Source organism: Etheostoma cragini, chromosome 9, assembly GCF_013103735.1.
Source record: "Etheostoma cragini isolate CJK2018 chromosome 9, CSU_Ecrag_1.0, whole genome shotgun sequence".
NCBI lineage: Eukaryota > Metazoa > Chordata > Actinopteri > Perciformes > Percidae > Etheostoma > Etheostoma cragini.
The window spans coordinates 62,262-74,332 of record NC_048415.1 but is presented as its reverse complement, the minus strand read 5'-3'; the positions used below and the strand labels follow the sequence as shown (position 1 = coordinate 74,332).

General features: G+C 47.5%; 2 protein-coding genes across 4 annotated transcripts in view; one reads left to right on the top strand and one right to left on the bottom strand.

Annotated features, from left to right (window-relative positions):
• The window catches only part of tmem259 (transmembrane protein 259), a 10,380-nt gene extending 868 nt beyond the window's left edge, over positions 1-9,512 (top strand). Inside the window, exons 2-13 of one of the 3 annotated variants that reach the window (XM_034881625.1) lie at positions 1,858-2,241; positions 2,633-2,932; positions 3,394-3,589; positions 3,811-3,921; positions 4,497-4,619; positions 4,879-4,979; positions 5,875-5,932; positions 6,384-6,467; positions 6,695-6,827; positions 6,937-7,036; positions 7,618-7,759; positions 8,012-9,512. In XM_034881625.1, coding sequence (XP_034737516.1) covers positions 2,020-2,241; positions 2,633-2,932; positions 3,394-3,589; positions 3,811-3,921; positions 4,497-4,619; positions 4,879-4,979; positions 5,875-5,932; positions 6,384-6,467; positions 6,695-6,827; positions 6,937-7,036; positions 7,618-7,759; positions 8,012-8,562 — 2,121 coding nt within the window. In that variant the 5' untranslated portion in view covers positions 1,858-2,019 and the 3' untranslated portion in view covers positions 8,563-9,512. Of the gene's footprint in view, positions 1-1,857; positions 2,242-2,632; positions 2,933-3,393; positions 3,590-3,810; positions 3,922-4,496; positions 4,620-4,878; positions 4,980-5,874; positions 5,933-6,383; positions 6,468-6,694; positions 6,828-6,936; positions 7,037-7,617 lie in introns of all 3 variants that reach the window. The other 2 variants (XM_034881624.1, XM_034881623.1) reach the window with 2 other exon arrangements.
• A 1,656-nt stretch (positions 9,513-11,168) lies between these two features.
• grin3bb (glutamate receptor, ionotropic, N-methyl-D-aspartate 3Bb) overlaps positions 11,169-12,071 on the bottom strand; it is a 28,534-nt gene continuing 27,631 nt past the window's right edge. Inside the window, exon 11 of the mRNA XM_034882090.1 lies at positions 11,169-11,958. Within this exon, the coding sequence (XP_034737981.1) occupies positions 11,295-11,958 (664 nt within the window). The 3' untranslated portion in view covers positions 11,169-11,294. The remainder of the gene's footprint in view (positions 11,959-12,071) is intronic.

Genomic DNA, 12,071 nt, shown 5'->3' with positions numbered 1-12,071 from the left:
TATTCAGTCTACTGTCTCAGAGACTAGAAGATATTCAGTCTACTGTCCCAGAGACTAGAAGATATTCAGTCTACCGTCTCAGAGACTAGAAGATATTCAGTCTACTGTCTCGGAGACTAGAAGATATTCAGTCTACCGTCTCAGAGACTAGAAGATATTCAGTCTACTGTCTCAGAGACTAGAAGATATTCAGTCTACTGTCCCAGAGTCTAGAAGATATTCAGTCTACTGTCTCGGAGACTAGAAGATATTCAGTCTACCGTCTCAGAGACTAGAAGATATTCAGTCTACTGTCTCAGAGACTAGAAGATATTCAGTCTACCGTCCCAGAGACTAGAAGATATTCAGTCTACCGTCCCAGAGACTAGAAGGTATTCAGTCTACCGTCCCAGAGACTAGAAGATATTCAGTCTACCGTCCCAGAGACTAGAAGCTATTCAGTCTACCGTCTCAGAGACTAGAAGATATTCAGTCTACTGTCCCAGAGACTAGAAGATATTCAGTCTACCGTCCCAGAGACTAGAAGATATTCAGTCTACCGTCTCAGAGACTAGAAGATATTCAGTCTACCGTCCCAGAGACTAGAAGATATTCAGTCTACTGTCCCAGAGACTAGAAGATATTTAGTCTACCGTCTCATAGACTAGAAGATAATCAGTCTACCGTCCCAGAGACTAGAAGATATTCAGTCTACTGTCTCAGAGACTAGAAGATATTTAGTCTACCGTGCCAGAGACTAGAAGCTATTCAGTCTACTGTCCCAGAGACTAGAAGATATTCAGTCTACCGTCACAGAGACTAGAAGCTATTCAGTCTACCGTCCCAGAGACTAGAAGCTATTTAGTCTACCGTCCCAGAGACTAGAAGATATTCAGTCTACCGTCCCAGAGACTAGAAGATATTCAGTCTACCGTCCCAGAGACTAGAAGATATTTAGTCTACCGTCTCATAGACTAGAAGATAATCAGTCTACTGTCCCAGAGACTAGAAGATATTCAGTCTACCGTCCCAGAGACTAGAAGATAATCAGTCTACCGTCCCAGAGACTAGAAGATATTCAGTCTACTGTCTCAGAGACTAGAAGATATTTAGTCTACCGTGCCAGAGACTAGAAGCTATTCAGTCTACTGTCCCAGAGACTAGAAGATATTCAGTCTACCGTCACAGAGACTAGAAGCTATTCAGTCTACCGTCCCAGAGACTAGAAGATATTCAGTCTACTGTCTCAGAGACTAGAAGATATTCAGTCTACTGTCTCAGAGACTAGAAGATAATCAGTCTACCGTCCCAGAGACTAGAAGATATTCAGTCTACTGTCTCGGAGACTAGAAGATATTCAGTCTACCGTCTCAGAAACTAGAAGATATTCAGTCTACCGTCCCAGAGACTAGAAGATATTCAGTCTACCGTCCCAGAGACTAGAAGATATTCAGTCTACTGTCTCAGAGACTAGAAGATATTCAGTCTACCGTCCCAGAGACTAGAAGATATTCAGTCTACCGTCCAAGAGACTAGAAGGTATTCAGTCTACCGTCCCAGAGACTAGAAGATATTCAGTCTACTGTCTCAGAGACTAGAAGATATTCAGTCTCCCGTCCCAGAGACTAGAAGGTATTCAGTCTACCGTCCCAGAGACTAGAAGATATTCAGTCTACTGTCTCAGAGACTAGAAGGTATTCAGTCTACTGTCTCAGAGACTAGAAGATATTCAGTCTACCGTCCCAGAGACTAGGTTGATCCTCTCCGAGTTACCTGGTAGGTGCGGAGCAGACAGAGAGCAGACCCTTCAGTCAGGTGAACAGGTGAGCAGCTGAAACTATCCATTCATTAATCAACAATTTATTTTGTTTTTTTCAGTTGTCTGTGAGAAGAAGTCTTTCTTTCCTCCCTTGGGCTCTGTCGTGATTGGCTGAGAGGTTTCCCTGGTTGTGATCTGATTGGCTGAGAGTAGCCATGCTGACCTAGGTTCAGCTGTTAGTCAGTTTCCTGTGTGTGTGCGGAGCAACGCAGCGACTCATCATGTCTGAGAACCAGCCCAACAACAACAACGTCCCCCTGAACAACAACAACAACAACAACATGGGCCCCAACCGGCTCCGCAACCCCAACATCAACCAGAACCCGCTGATCAACGTCCGGGACCGCCTCTTCCACGCGCTCTTCTTCAAGATGGCCGTCACCTACGCCCGCCTCTTCCCGCCGTCCTTCAGGAGGGTCTTCGAGTTCTTCGTCCTGCTGAAGGTAGAAAACAGCTGGCCAATGTGGGCGACAGCTGGACAACATGTGGGCGACCAACATGTGGGCGACAGCTGGCCAACATGTGGGCAACAGCTGGCCAACATATGGGCAACAGCTGGCCAACAGCTGGGCAACATATGGGAAACAGCTGGCCCACATGTGTGCAACATCTGTCCAACATATGGGCAACAGCTGGGCAACATGTGTACAACATCTGGCCAACAGCTGGCCAACATATGGGCAACAGCTGGGCAACATGTGTACAACATCTGGCCAACAGCTGGCCAACAGCCAGGCAGCAGCCAGGCAACAGCCTGCTGTTTTCCTTTTGTGTAGGGTTAAGTGCACATGACGGCCCCAAAAGGAATATTCATATTTTTTATCTGTGTTCCAGGCGCTCTTCGTCCTCTTCATCCTCGCCTACATCCACATTGCCTTCTCTCGCTCGCCCATCGACTGCCTGGAGGCGGTGAGGGAGCGCTGGCCGCGGGATGGCATCCTGCGGGTGGAGATCCAGAGGAACTCCAGCCGCGCGTCCGTCTTCCTGCAGCACTACGACGCCACCGCCGGTCTGCAGGAGGCGCTGGGGGGCGGGGGAGGGCTGGGGGCGGGGCTTAGCCTGGCGGCGCTGCAGGACGAAGACGAGGAAGAAGAGGAGATGACCATGGAAATGTTCGACAACAGCTCTGTACAGGTGAGAAGCAGAAATAACACGGTTACTTCCTGGAGACTATATATATTATCATAACACATGATTATAATATAATAATATATTTTAATATTACATATTAATATAATTTATCATATATTCTTAAATTATTTATAATATATTATAATGTATTAATATACTATAATATAATAATATATTATATTATAATATAATAATATAATAATAATAGTAATATATTTATATAAGTTTTAATTTATATTGTCATATTTATATCATTAATACATCTATGGTCTGACCCATAATAGTCTAGTCCATAATGGTCTGACCCATAATAAATCTGTAGTTCTCTGAGTACTTCCTGTAGTTTTCTGACTCCATCCTGTAGTTGTCTGACTCCATCCTGTAGTTCTTTGACTCCTTCCTGTAGTTCTCTGGATGAATCCCCTTGTGATGAGTTAAGTGCAGTTTCCTGTGATGTTCTACAGTTTGACCTGGACATGGAGCCCCGTCTGAAGCCGTCTCTGATCGGAGGAGGCGTCGGCGGGGGGGGGGGAGGCCTCGGCGGGGGGAGAGCCGCAGCAGGAGGGAACAGCAGTCAGGACGTGTCCTTCAGTCAGACCACTAAAGGTATGGAGACGCTGGACGACTCAGTGTCTGAGCTGGAGATGATGACCCGAGCAGGTAAACCCTTCATCACATCTTCATCTTCATCATCTCATCTTCATCACTCTCTCCTCTTCATCGTCATCACTCTATCCTCTTCCTTTCCTCTTCATCTTCTTTTTTTTCACACTTCTGAAGCTTTGTTTTGGTCCCGTCTCCTGTGTAGACATGTACTCACCTGTCTGTACCTGTCTGTCTGTGTTGACACGTACCCACCTGTCTGTACCTGTCTGTTGCAGTGTGGCCGCAGGAGGAATACATGGTGGAGTATTCTCTGGAGTATGGCTTCCTCCGCCTGTCTCAGAGCACCAGACAGAGACTCAACATCCCCGTCATGGTCGTTACTCTGGGTGAGACACACTCACCTGTCTACCTGACACTCACCTGCCTGCCTCAAACTCACCATTGGTCTGGTTGAAATAAACTAATTTACATGCGGAGATATGCTGCTCTATACACGCTAACAGTAGTGATTATTTACATGGAATCTGGTGGAGATATGCTGCTCTATACATGCTAAAAGTAGTGATTATTTACATGGAGTCTGGTGGAGATATGCTGCTCTATACACGCTGAAAGTAGTGATTATTTACATGGAGTCTGGTGGAGATATGCTGCTCTATACACGCTAAAAGTAGTGATTATTTACATGGAGTCTGGTGGAGATATGCTGCTCTATACACGCTAAAAGTAGTGATTATTTACATGGAGTCTGGTGGAGATATGCTGCTCTATACACGCTAAAAGTAGTCATTATTTACATGGAATCTGGTGGAGATATGCTGCTCTATACACACTAAAAGTAGGGATTATTTACATGGAGTCTGGTGGGTTTAGTGATGGTGATTTTGGGTCTGTTTTCATGTTTAACTAAAAGGTCTAAATACTACCACATAGCTTTAACCCTTGTGATGAAACCTTTCAGATCCCATGAAGGACGAGTGTTTCGGTGACGGATTCAGTCGCTTCCTGCTAGACGAGTTTTTGGGCTACGACGACATCCTGATGTCCAGTGTGAAGGCGCTCGCTGAGAACGAGGAGAACAAAGGTACAGAAACAAAGAGGAGAGAGGGAGAGAGACAGACAAATGGAGGATGGAGAGCGAGAGAGAGAGAGAGAGACAGAAAAATGGAGGATAGAGAGAGAGAGACAAATGGAGGATAGAGAGAGAGAGACAAATGGAGGAGAGAGAGGGAGAGAAGGCATGTTCAGCACTGAACCATGTTTGTGGCATGTGTGTGATGTCAGTGTATTTGGAGCTGTGGGTCCTCAGCAGGTGTGTGATGTCACAGTGTGGTTTTCTGCAGGGTTCCTGAGGAACGTGGTGTCTGGAGAACATTACCGCTTCGTCAGCATGTGGATGGCCCGGACGTCGTACCTTGCCGCCTTCGTCATCATGGTCATCTTTGTAAGTCCATCCATCCATCTTCATGCGCTTATCCGGTATTGGGTCGCGGCTTTGGAAGTCACACTTTAATAAGCATAAGTCATAAATCATCGCCCGTCTAGATGCCGTGTCTGTAGCTATAATCCCTCTCCCACCCGTCTAGATGCCATGTTTGTAGCAATACACCATCCCCTGCCGGTCTAGATGCCGTGTCTGCAGCTATACACCCTCCCCTGCCGGTCTAGATGCCGTGTCTGCAGCTATACACCCTCCCCTGCCGGTCTAGATGCCATGTCTGTAGCTATACACCCTCCCCTGCCGGTCTACATGGAATGTCTGTAGATATACACCCTCCCCTGCCGGTCTAGATGCCGTGACTGGAGCTATATAGATAAGATAAGATAAGATAATTTGTTTATTAGTCCCCAATGGGGAAATTACTGCACTACACTCTGTGTACACACTTTTTGTTAGTACTCACAAACAGGCCTGAAATACACACACATGCTCAGGACCTATACATGCACTATACATGGAGAGATGTCAGAGTGAGTGGGCTGCCAGCTGAACCAGTGCCCTGAGCGGTCGGGGGGTACGGTGCCTTGCTCAAGAGCACCTGGCAGTGCCCAGGAGGTGTACTGGCATCTCTCCAGCTACCAATCCACGCTCCCAACTTTTTGGGTCCATACGGGGATTTGAACCAGTGACCCTCCGGTTCCCAACCCAACTCCCTATGGACTGAGCTACTGCCACCCCAAAGATATACCCTCCTCCGCTGGTGTAGATGCCGTGTCTGTAGCTGTACATCCTCCCCCGGCGGTCTAGATGCCGTTTCTGTAGCAAAACACCCTCCCCCGCCGGTCTGAGGAGGCTGATGTGTTTCAGACTCTGTTGATGATGTGTTTCTGTGTTTCAGACTCTATCCGTGTCCATGCTGCTAAGATATTCTCACCACCAGATCTTCGTTTTCATCGGTCAGTTTCCTCCCAAACCTTGCGTCACACAGCCTCCGGTCGCGACCGGTTCAGACTTGTTGTGGTTTAAAATCGCCTTAGTTCAGTCTGGTCCAGTTTGAGGAAAGATACAGCAGGTCTAGATCACTCTATAATTTACAGATAGAGCAGCTGTAAACCACTCTATAATTTACAGATAAAGCAGGTCTCGACCGGACTATAATTTACAGATAAAGCAGTTCTCGACCGGACTATAATTTACAGATAGAGTAGGTCTAAACCACTCTATAATTTACAGATAGAGTGGGTCAAGACCCAAGAGTAAGCATCCTTTTCCATTCAATGCAACACAAGTCTCTACCCAGTACAGTGTAGTCCAGTCCAGTCCTGCTGGTCTAGATTACTCTGCATGTGCTAACCAGATAGACCAGAATAACTAACCTTCAGCTGTGTGTCGTCTCTTCCTCCTCAGTGGATCTTCTTCAGATGCTGGAGATGAACATGACCATCGCCTTCCCAGCAGCCCCTCTGCTCACCGTCATCCTGGCCCTCGTTGGTAAGCCCACATCCTCCCATATCTGCCCACACCAGCCGACACCAGCCGACACCAGCCCACATCTGCCCACATCTGCCTACATCTGCCCACACCAGCCCATATCACCCCACAGCCGCCCACATCATCCCACATCTGCCCACATCAGCCCACATTATCCGCCCACATCTGCCCACATCCTGAAAACTTGAGATAAACCCTGAGCCTGTGATGTCACTTCCTGTACGCAGGCATGGAGGCCATCATGTCGGAGTTTTTCAACGACACAACAACAGCATTCTACATCATCCTCATCGTGTGGCTGGCCGATCAGTACGACGCCATCTGCTGCCACACCAACACCAGCAAACGCCACTGGCTCAGGTGGGTCGCATGACCAGCACCAAGGCACGGGCTGGACCAATCACAGTGCAACTACTAACTATAAATCTATGATTGTAAAACTTTAAGGTGATGTGTTTGTGTTCCTCAGGTTCTTTTATCTTTACCACTTTGCCTTCTACGCCTATCACTACCGCTTCAACGGCCAGTACAGCAGCCTGGCGCTGGTCACATCCTGGCTCTTCATCCAGGTCAGAAACATCTTTATCATCTTCACACTCACAGGAAGACACATAGACAGACGGGACAGGTAGAAATAAGCTGTAATGTAACCCTACAGGACAGATGTTCAGCATTGTGTATAGGGCAGCATATCTCCACCAGACACTTTGTAAGTAATCACCACTTTTAGCATGTATAGAGCAGCATATCTCCACCAGACTCCATGTAAATAATCACTACTTTTAGCGTGTATAGAGCAGCATATCTCCACCAGACTCCATGTAAGTAATCACTACTTTTAGCGTGTATAGAGCAGCATATCTCCACCAGACTCCATGTAAATAATCACTACTTTTAGCGTGTATAGAGCAGCATATCTCCACATGTAAATGGGTGAATTAAGAGTTTATTCCAACCAGACCAGAGTGGTGATTGTTGGAACAGTGGAAATATGAACCAAGACGGCTTTTGGTAGTTTTTAATTTCTGTCCACTTTAAATGAAGTGTGTTTTACGATGATAAAAGTAGTGATTATTTACATGAAGTCTGCTTTGTGTCTTTGTGCGACTAATTATTTCGTCACTAACATCTTTGTCTTATTCCTGTTCAGCACTCTATGATTTACTTCTTCCACCACTATGAGCTTCCTGCCATCCTGCAGCAGATCCGGATTCAGGAGATGCTTCTGCAGAACCAACAGGCGGGTCAGCAGGCGGGTCAGCAGGCGGGTCAGCCGGCAGGTCAGCCGGCGGGTCAGCAGGCAGGTCAGCAGGCGGGTCAGCCGGCGGGTCAGCAGGCGGGTCAGCAGGCGGGTCGGCAGGCGGGTCAGCAGCCGGGTCAGCAGGCGGGTCAGCCGGCGGGTCAGCCGGCGGGTCAGCCGGCAGGTCAGCCGGCGGGTCAGCAGGCGGGTCGGCAGGCGGGTCTGCCGGCAGGTCAGCCGGCGTGTCAGCCGGCAGGCCGGCCGGCGGGTCGGCCGGCAGGTCAGAAAGCGGGCCAGCCAGTAGGTCAGCCGGCGGGTCAGCAGGCGGGTCAGCCAGCCAACAACCAGGCACAAGTTCTGCAGGACAACCTCAACAACAACGCTGCCACAACATCTGCTGGCACTGAACCAGGACCGGAGAACATGGATCCAAATGCCGCCCCGCAGACGCAGCACAGCGAGCCAAACGCCAGGCCGCCTGCAGGAGCTGGAGAGGTGAGGGCAGAGCTGAACTGGGTGTCTCAGACGGCGGCCATCTTTACCGAAGCCCTGAGCCCCGCCGAAGACGACGCGGGTGTGGTGGCGGAGGCCTGGATAGACGGAGGAGAACAGGGAGGAGACAGAAGAGGAGGACGGGGGGAAATAGGAGGAGAAGAGAGAGACAGAGACAGACAGAGCGAAACAGTAGAAGAAAGCGCAGAAAAAGGAGCAGGAGTTGAAGATTTGAATGTTATTTCAGTAGAAATTAAAGCCACAGGAGGAGATCCTCCAATCAGAGTGCGGGAGGGGGCTGAGGGGGCGGGGCCCTGTCTAAACACAGACTGCACAGGTACAGACTGCAGAGCGCCGTCCTGAGAGTCTGTCAGCTTATCAGGGCTCTGGTCTTTGATTGGACCAGCACTGAACACACCGGAGGGACTGTTTCCTGGATGAGTAGTTCTGTCTCTGAGATGTGGATCCGTGTCCCCAAAGCCAAGAGAACGTCTTCACATCTTATGTCCACAACTCCGAGATATTCAGCTTCCTTTAGCTATTTATATTCAAATAATCTGCGTAATGTGGGTGTGCTGATCAAACCTTAAATTAATGATAAAACCTGTGATGCTCAGACTCGTCTGTCAAAGGGAATCAAAGAAATCTTCATTATGAAAAAGAATCAAACTGTTTTCAACGAAGATTTTCTACAGATTTAAAACAAATATAATAAAACTCACAATGTAACATCTCCACCCCGAGCAGAAAAACTGCTAATTTCTGCTAAAGTCTGCTAATTTCTGCCAGATTCTTTTAATTTCTGCAGATTTTCGTTGTGTTTCATGGCTGAAGACAGTTTGTTGGGATTTGTTGTTGTTCCTGGTTTTGTGACACGGAAACAAAGAAATGATAACTGTTAAATGATTCATTATATGAAAGACATGATGGATCCGCCCTGACTCTGACAGACTGAAGCACAAACTCTCAACTGTGTTGATTTGTTTTCATATGCTTTTATTTTGAAAAGGACAGACTATTTGGGAACAGGAAGTCGTTTTTGATCAAAATGGATGCCTTATCAATAATCCTTTGGACGCTTCGGAGACTGCAGCAGCTGACGGATGCAGCTGATTGGTTGTGCAATATGGCGCTGGCTGTGTCACACCTCAGGCCCCGCCCCCTGCCAGAGGGCTCTTTACATGTCTGCCGGTGCATTCAGGTGCTCCTTGTAAATTTCAGCATTGACTATCTCACTTCAGACATTATTTTCTCCTTTTTAAATCTGTTTATTCAAACTGATAACTAATTAAAAGCATAAGGTTCAATTCAGTTTTTTTTATACAATCGTAATACAGTATTTAATGCAATACAACTAGTTTAACTTGAAAGAGCCCTGAAATCACCATCACCAAACTCCATGTAAATAATCACTACTTTTAGCGTGTATAAAGCAGCATATCTCCACCAGACTCCATGTAAATAATCACTACTTTTAGCGTGTATAAAGCAGCATATCTCTACATGTAAATGGGTGAATTACAATTTTGTTCCAACCAGACCAGAGTGGTGGAACAGTGGAAAGATGAACCAAGACGGCTTTTGGTAGTTTTATTTAGTTTCTGTCCACTTTGAATGAAGGGTGTTTTACGATGCTAAAAGTAGTGATTATTTACATGGAGTCTGGTGAAGATATGCTGCTCTATACACGCTAAAAGTAGTGATTATTTACATGGAGTCTGGTGAAGATATGCTGCTCTATACAAGCTAAAAGTAGTGATTATTTACATGGAGTCTGGTGAAGATATGCTGCTCTATACAAGCTAAAAGTAGTGATTATTTACATGGAGTCTGGTGAAGATATGCTGCTCTATACAAGCTAAAAGTAGTGATTATTTACATGGAGTCTGGTGAAGATATGCTGCTCTATACAAGCTAAAAGTAGTGATTATTTACATGGAGAAGTAGGGCCACGTGAAAAATGTTTTTGAATTTAAAGTCAATTGTGACAGAAAAGTTCTTTTAATCTTTAAACTGCGAACATAAATACATGTGTCCCTAATCGATCCATCTCATGCTCTTAAGAGTCAGTCAGACTTTAACTCTGGCTGAAATCAGTCCCCTGAATGCACCACGGTCCTTTTGTAGGTCTGTGCATTGTGAAGGAGGCGGAGCCTGAAGTGTGACCCCAGCATCAGAGACAGGAGGTGAACCAAAGTAAGGGACTGTGGGGGGGTTGTTTGTTCACTTGTTGGTGCCTCTCTGCTGGATGACTGTAGCGTTGTTAGTCCATCTGAAGCCTGACTACGTGTATTCACTGTCCAGTACAAGCAGTAAAGCCGTGCACGACCACGCTGGGTGCACACACACTGTGTCCACGTGTCACTTCCTTCTTCTGCAGGGAAACAGGAAGTTAATCTGCTCAAAGGGAGCCCACCTCATTCTCCTTGAAAGAAAGCACTGTCAAAAATCTATATCTATATGTATATATCTATCTATCTATATCTATCTATATAGATCTATATATCTATATATCTCTATCTCTATATCTCTATCTATCTATATATATAGATATCTAGTTCTAAAGTGTTGGGGAAGGTTCTTGTTCCAGCGAGGGAGGAGTCCGGTTGAAGAAGAGACCTTGTAACTAAATAAAGAAGGCTGCCAACTAGATTAAAGGGTTAGGGAGTCGGTGAAAACGTTTAATAGTTTTCTGCAGAGAACAATCAAAATGACGAGACCTCCTTCTTTATAACCAGCCCCCCCAAGAGGAGAAAAACCCATGTTTGGACACCAGTTTAATCTCAAACATAACAATTATCGGACCTCAGGCAGACAAAGATAAAACCTCTTAACCCCCCCCTCCCCTCAGCAGTTTAAAATGGCCGCCGGGGGCAGAGGTTGACAAGCAGTGAACTCACCCACCTATTAAATACATATTTAAACCAAAATGAAGTAAAAGTCTGAGTGTTAACACATCGCCACCAGACCATTCTGTTATGAGCATCAGCTCTTCTGATTGGTCGTTCTGCTGTGGAAAGGCGGGACTTTGGACCGGACTCTGTGAGGCGGGTCCGTCATGGTCGTCACGCTTTTCATGTTGGCAGGGAAAGGTGTTACCGGGCGCCAATGGGTGGGGTGTCAGTGGGGGGGGCTCCAGCAGGCAGTGCGCCAGTGGGCGGGGCGTCAGTGGGCGGGGCTCCTGACGCTGTTGTCACATTGTCTGTTACTGTGACAACAGGTTTGTTCAGAGAATTCTGGATGTGGGCCCTCCGGGCTAACGCCGTCCTCAGTTTGTCCCTCATCTCATTGATCTGTTCCTGCAGCTCCTGCAGCTCGCCAGGCCGGGGCGGCTCCACCGCCGCGGACTGCTCCACTGCCACCGGGGGCGGGGCTCCAGCCGCAGACGTGTTAGGTGAACTCTGCCGGGCGGAGGAGGACTGACGGGACAGCACCAGGCCGGCCAGAGATGCCGCCAGTCCTCCGTTCTCACACAGTGTGCTGTTAGGCCCCGCCCCTTCACCCGGTCTGCTGTTAGTCCCCGCCCCTGGCCTGGCTGGCCCCTCCCCCTTGGCTTCAGCAGTAGCGATGCGAGCGAGCAAGCGCCGCGTGTTCAGGGTCTCCAGGTGAAAGTGGACTCGCCTGAAGTCCCGGGCATCAGCAGCGGGGGGGGCGGCGTCCTTACCGGCCTCGTTGTTCCACTTGGCCGAGGCTTCAGGTACCGGGGGGGCGGGGGGCCCTGGGGGGCCCGGGTGGGGCTGACACTTCTCCAGGTTACAGCTTAACAGAAAAAGAGAAACAAACAGCTCCAGTGATGTGCGCAGTACTGTAGTATTACTATAGTAGTACTATTACTATATTATATATATATATATATATATATATATATATAT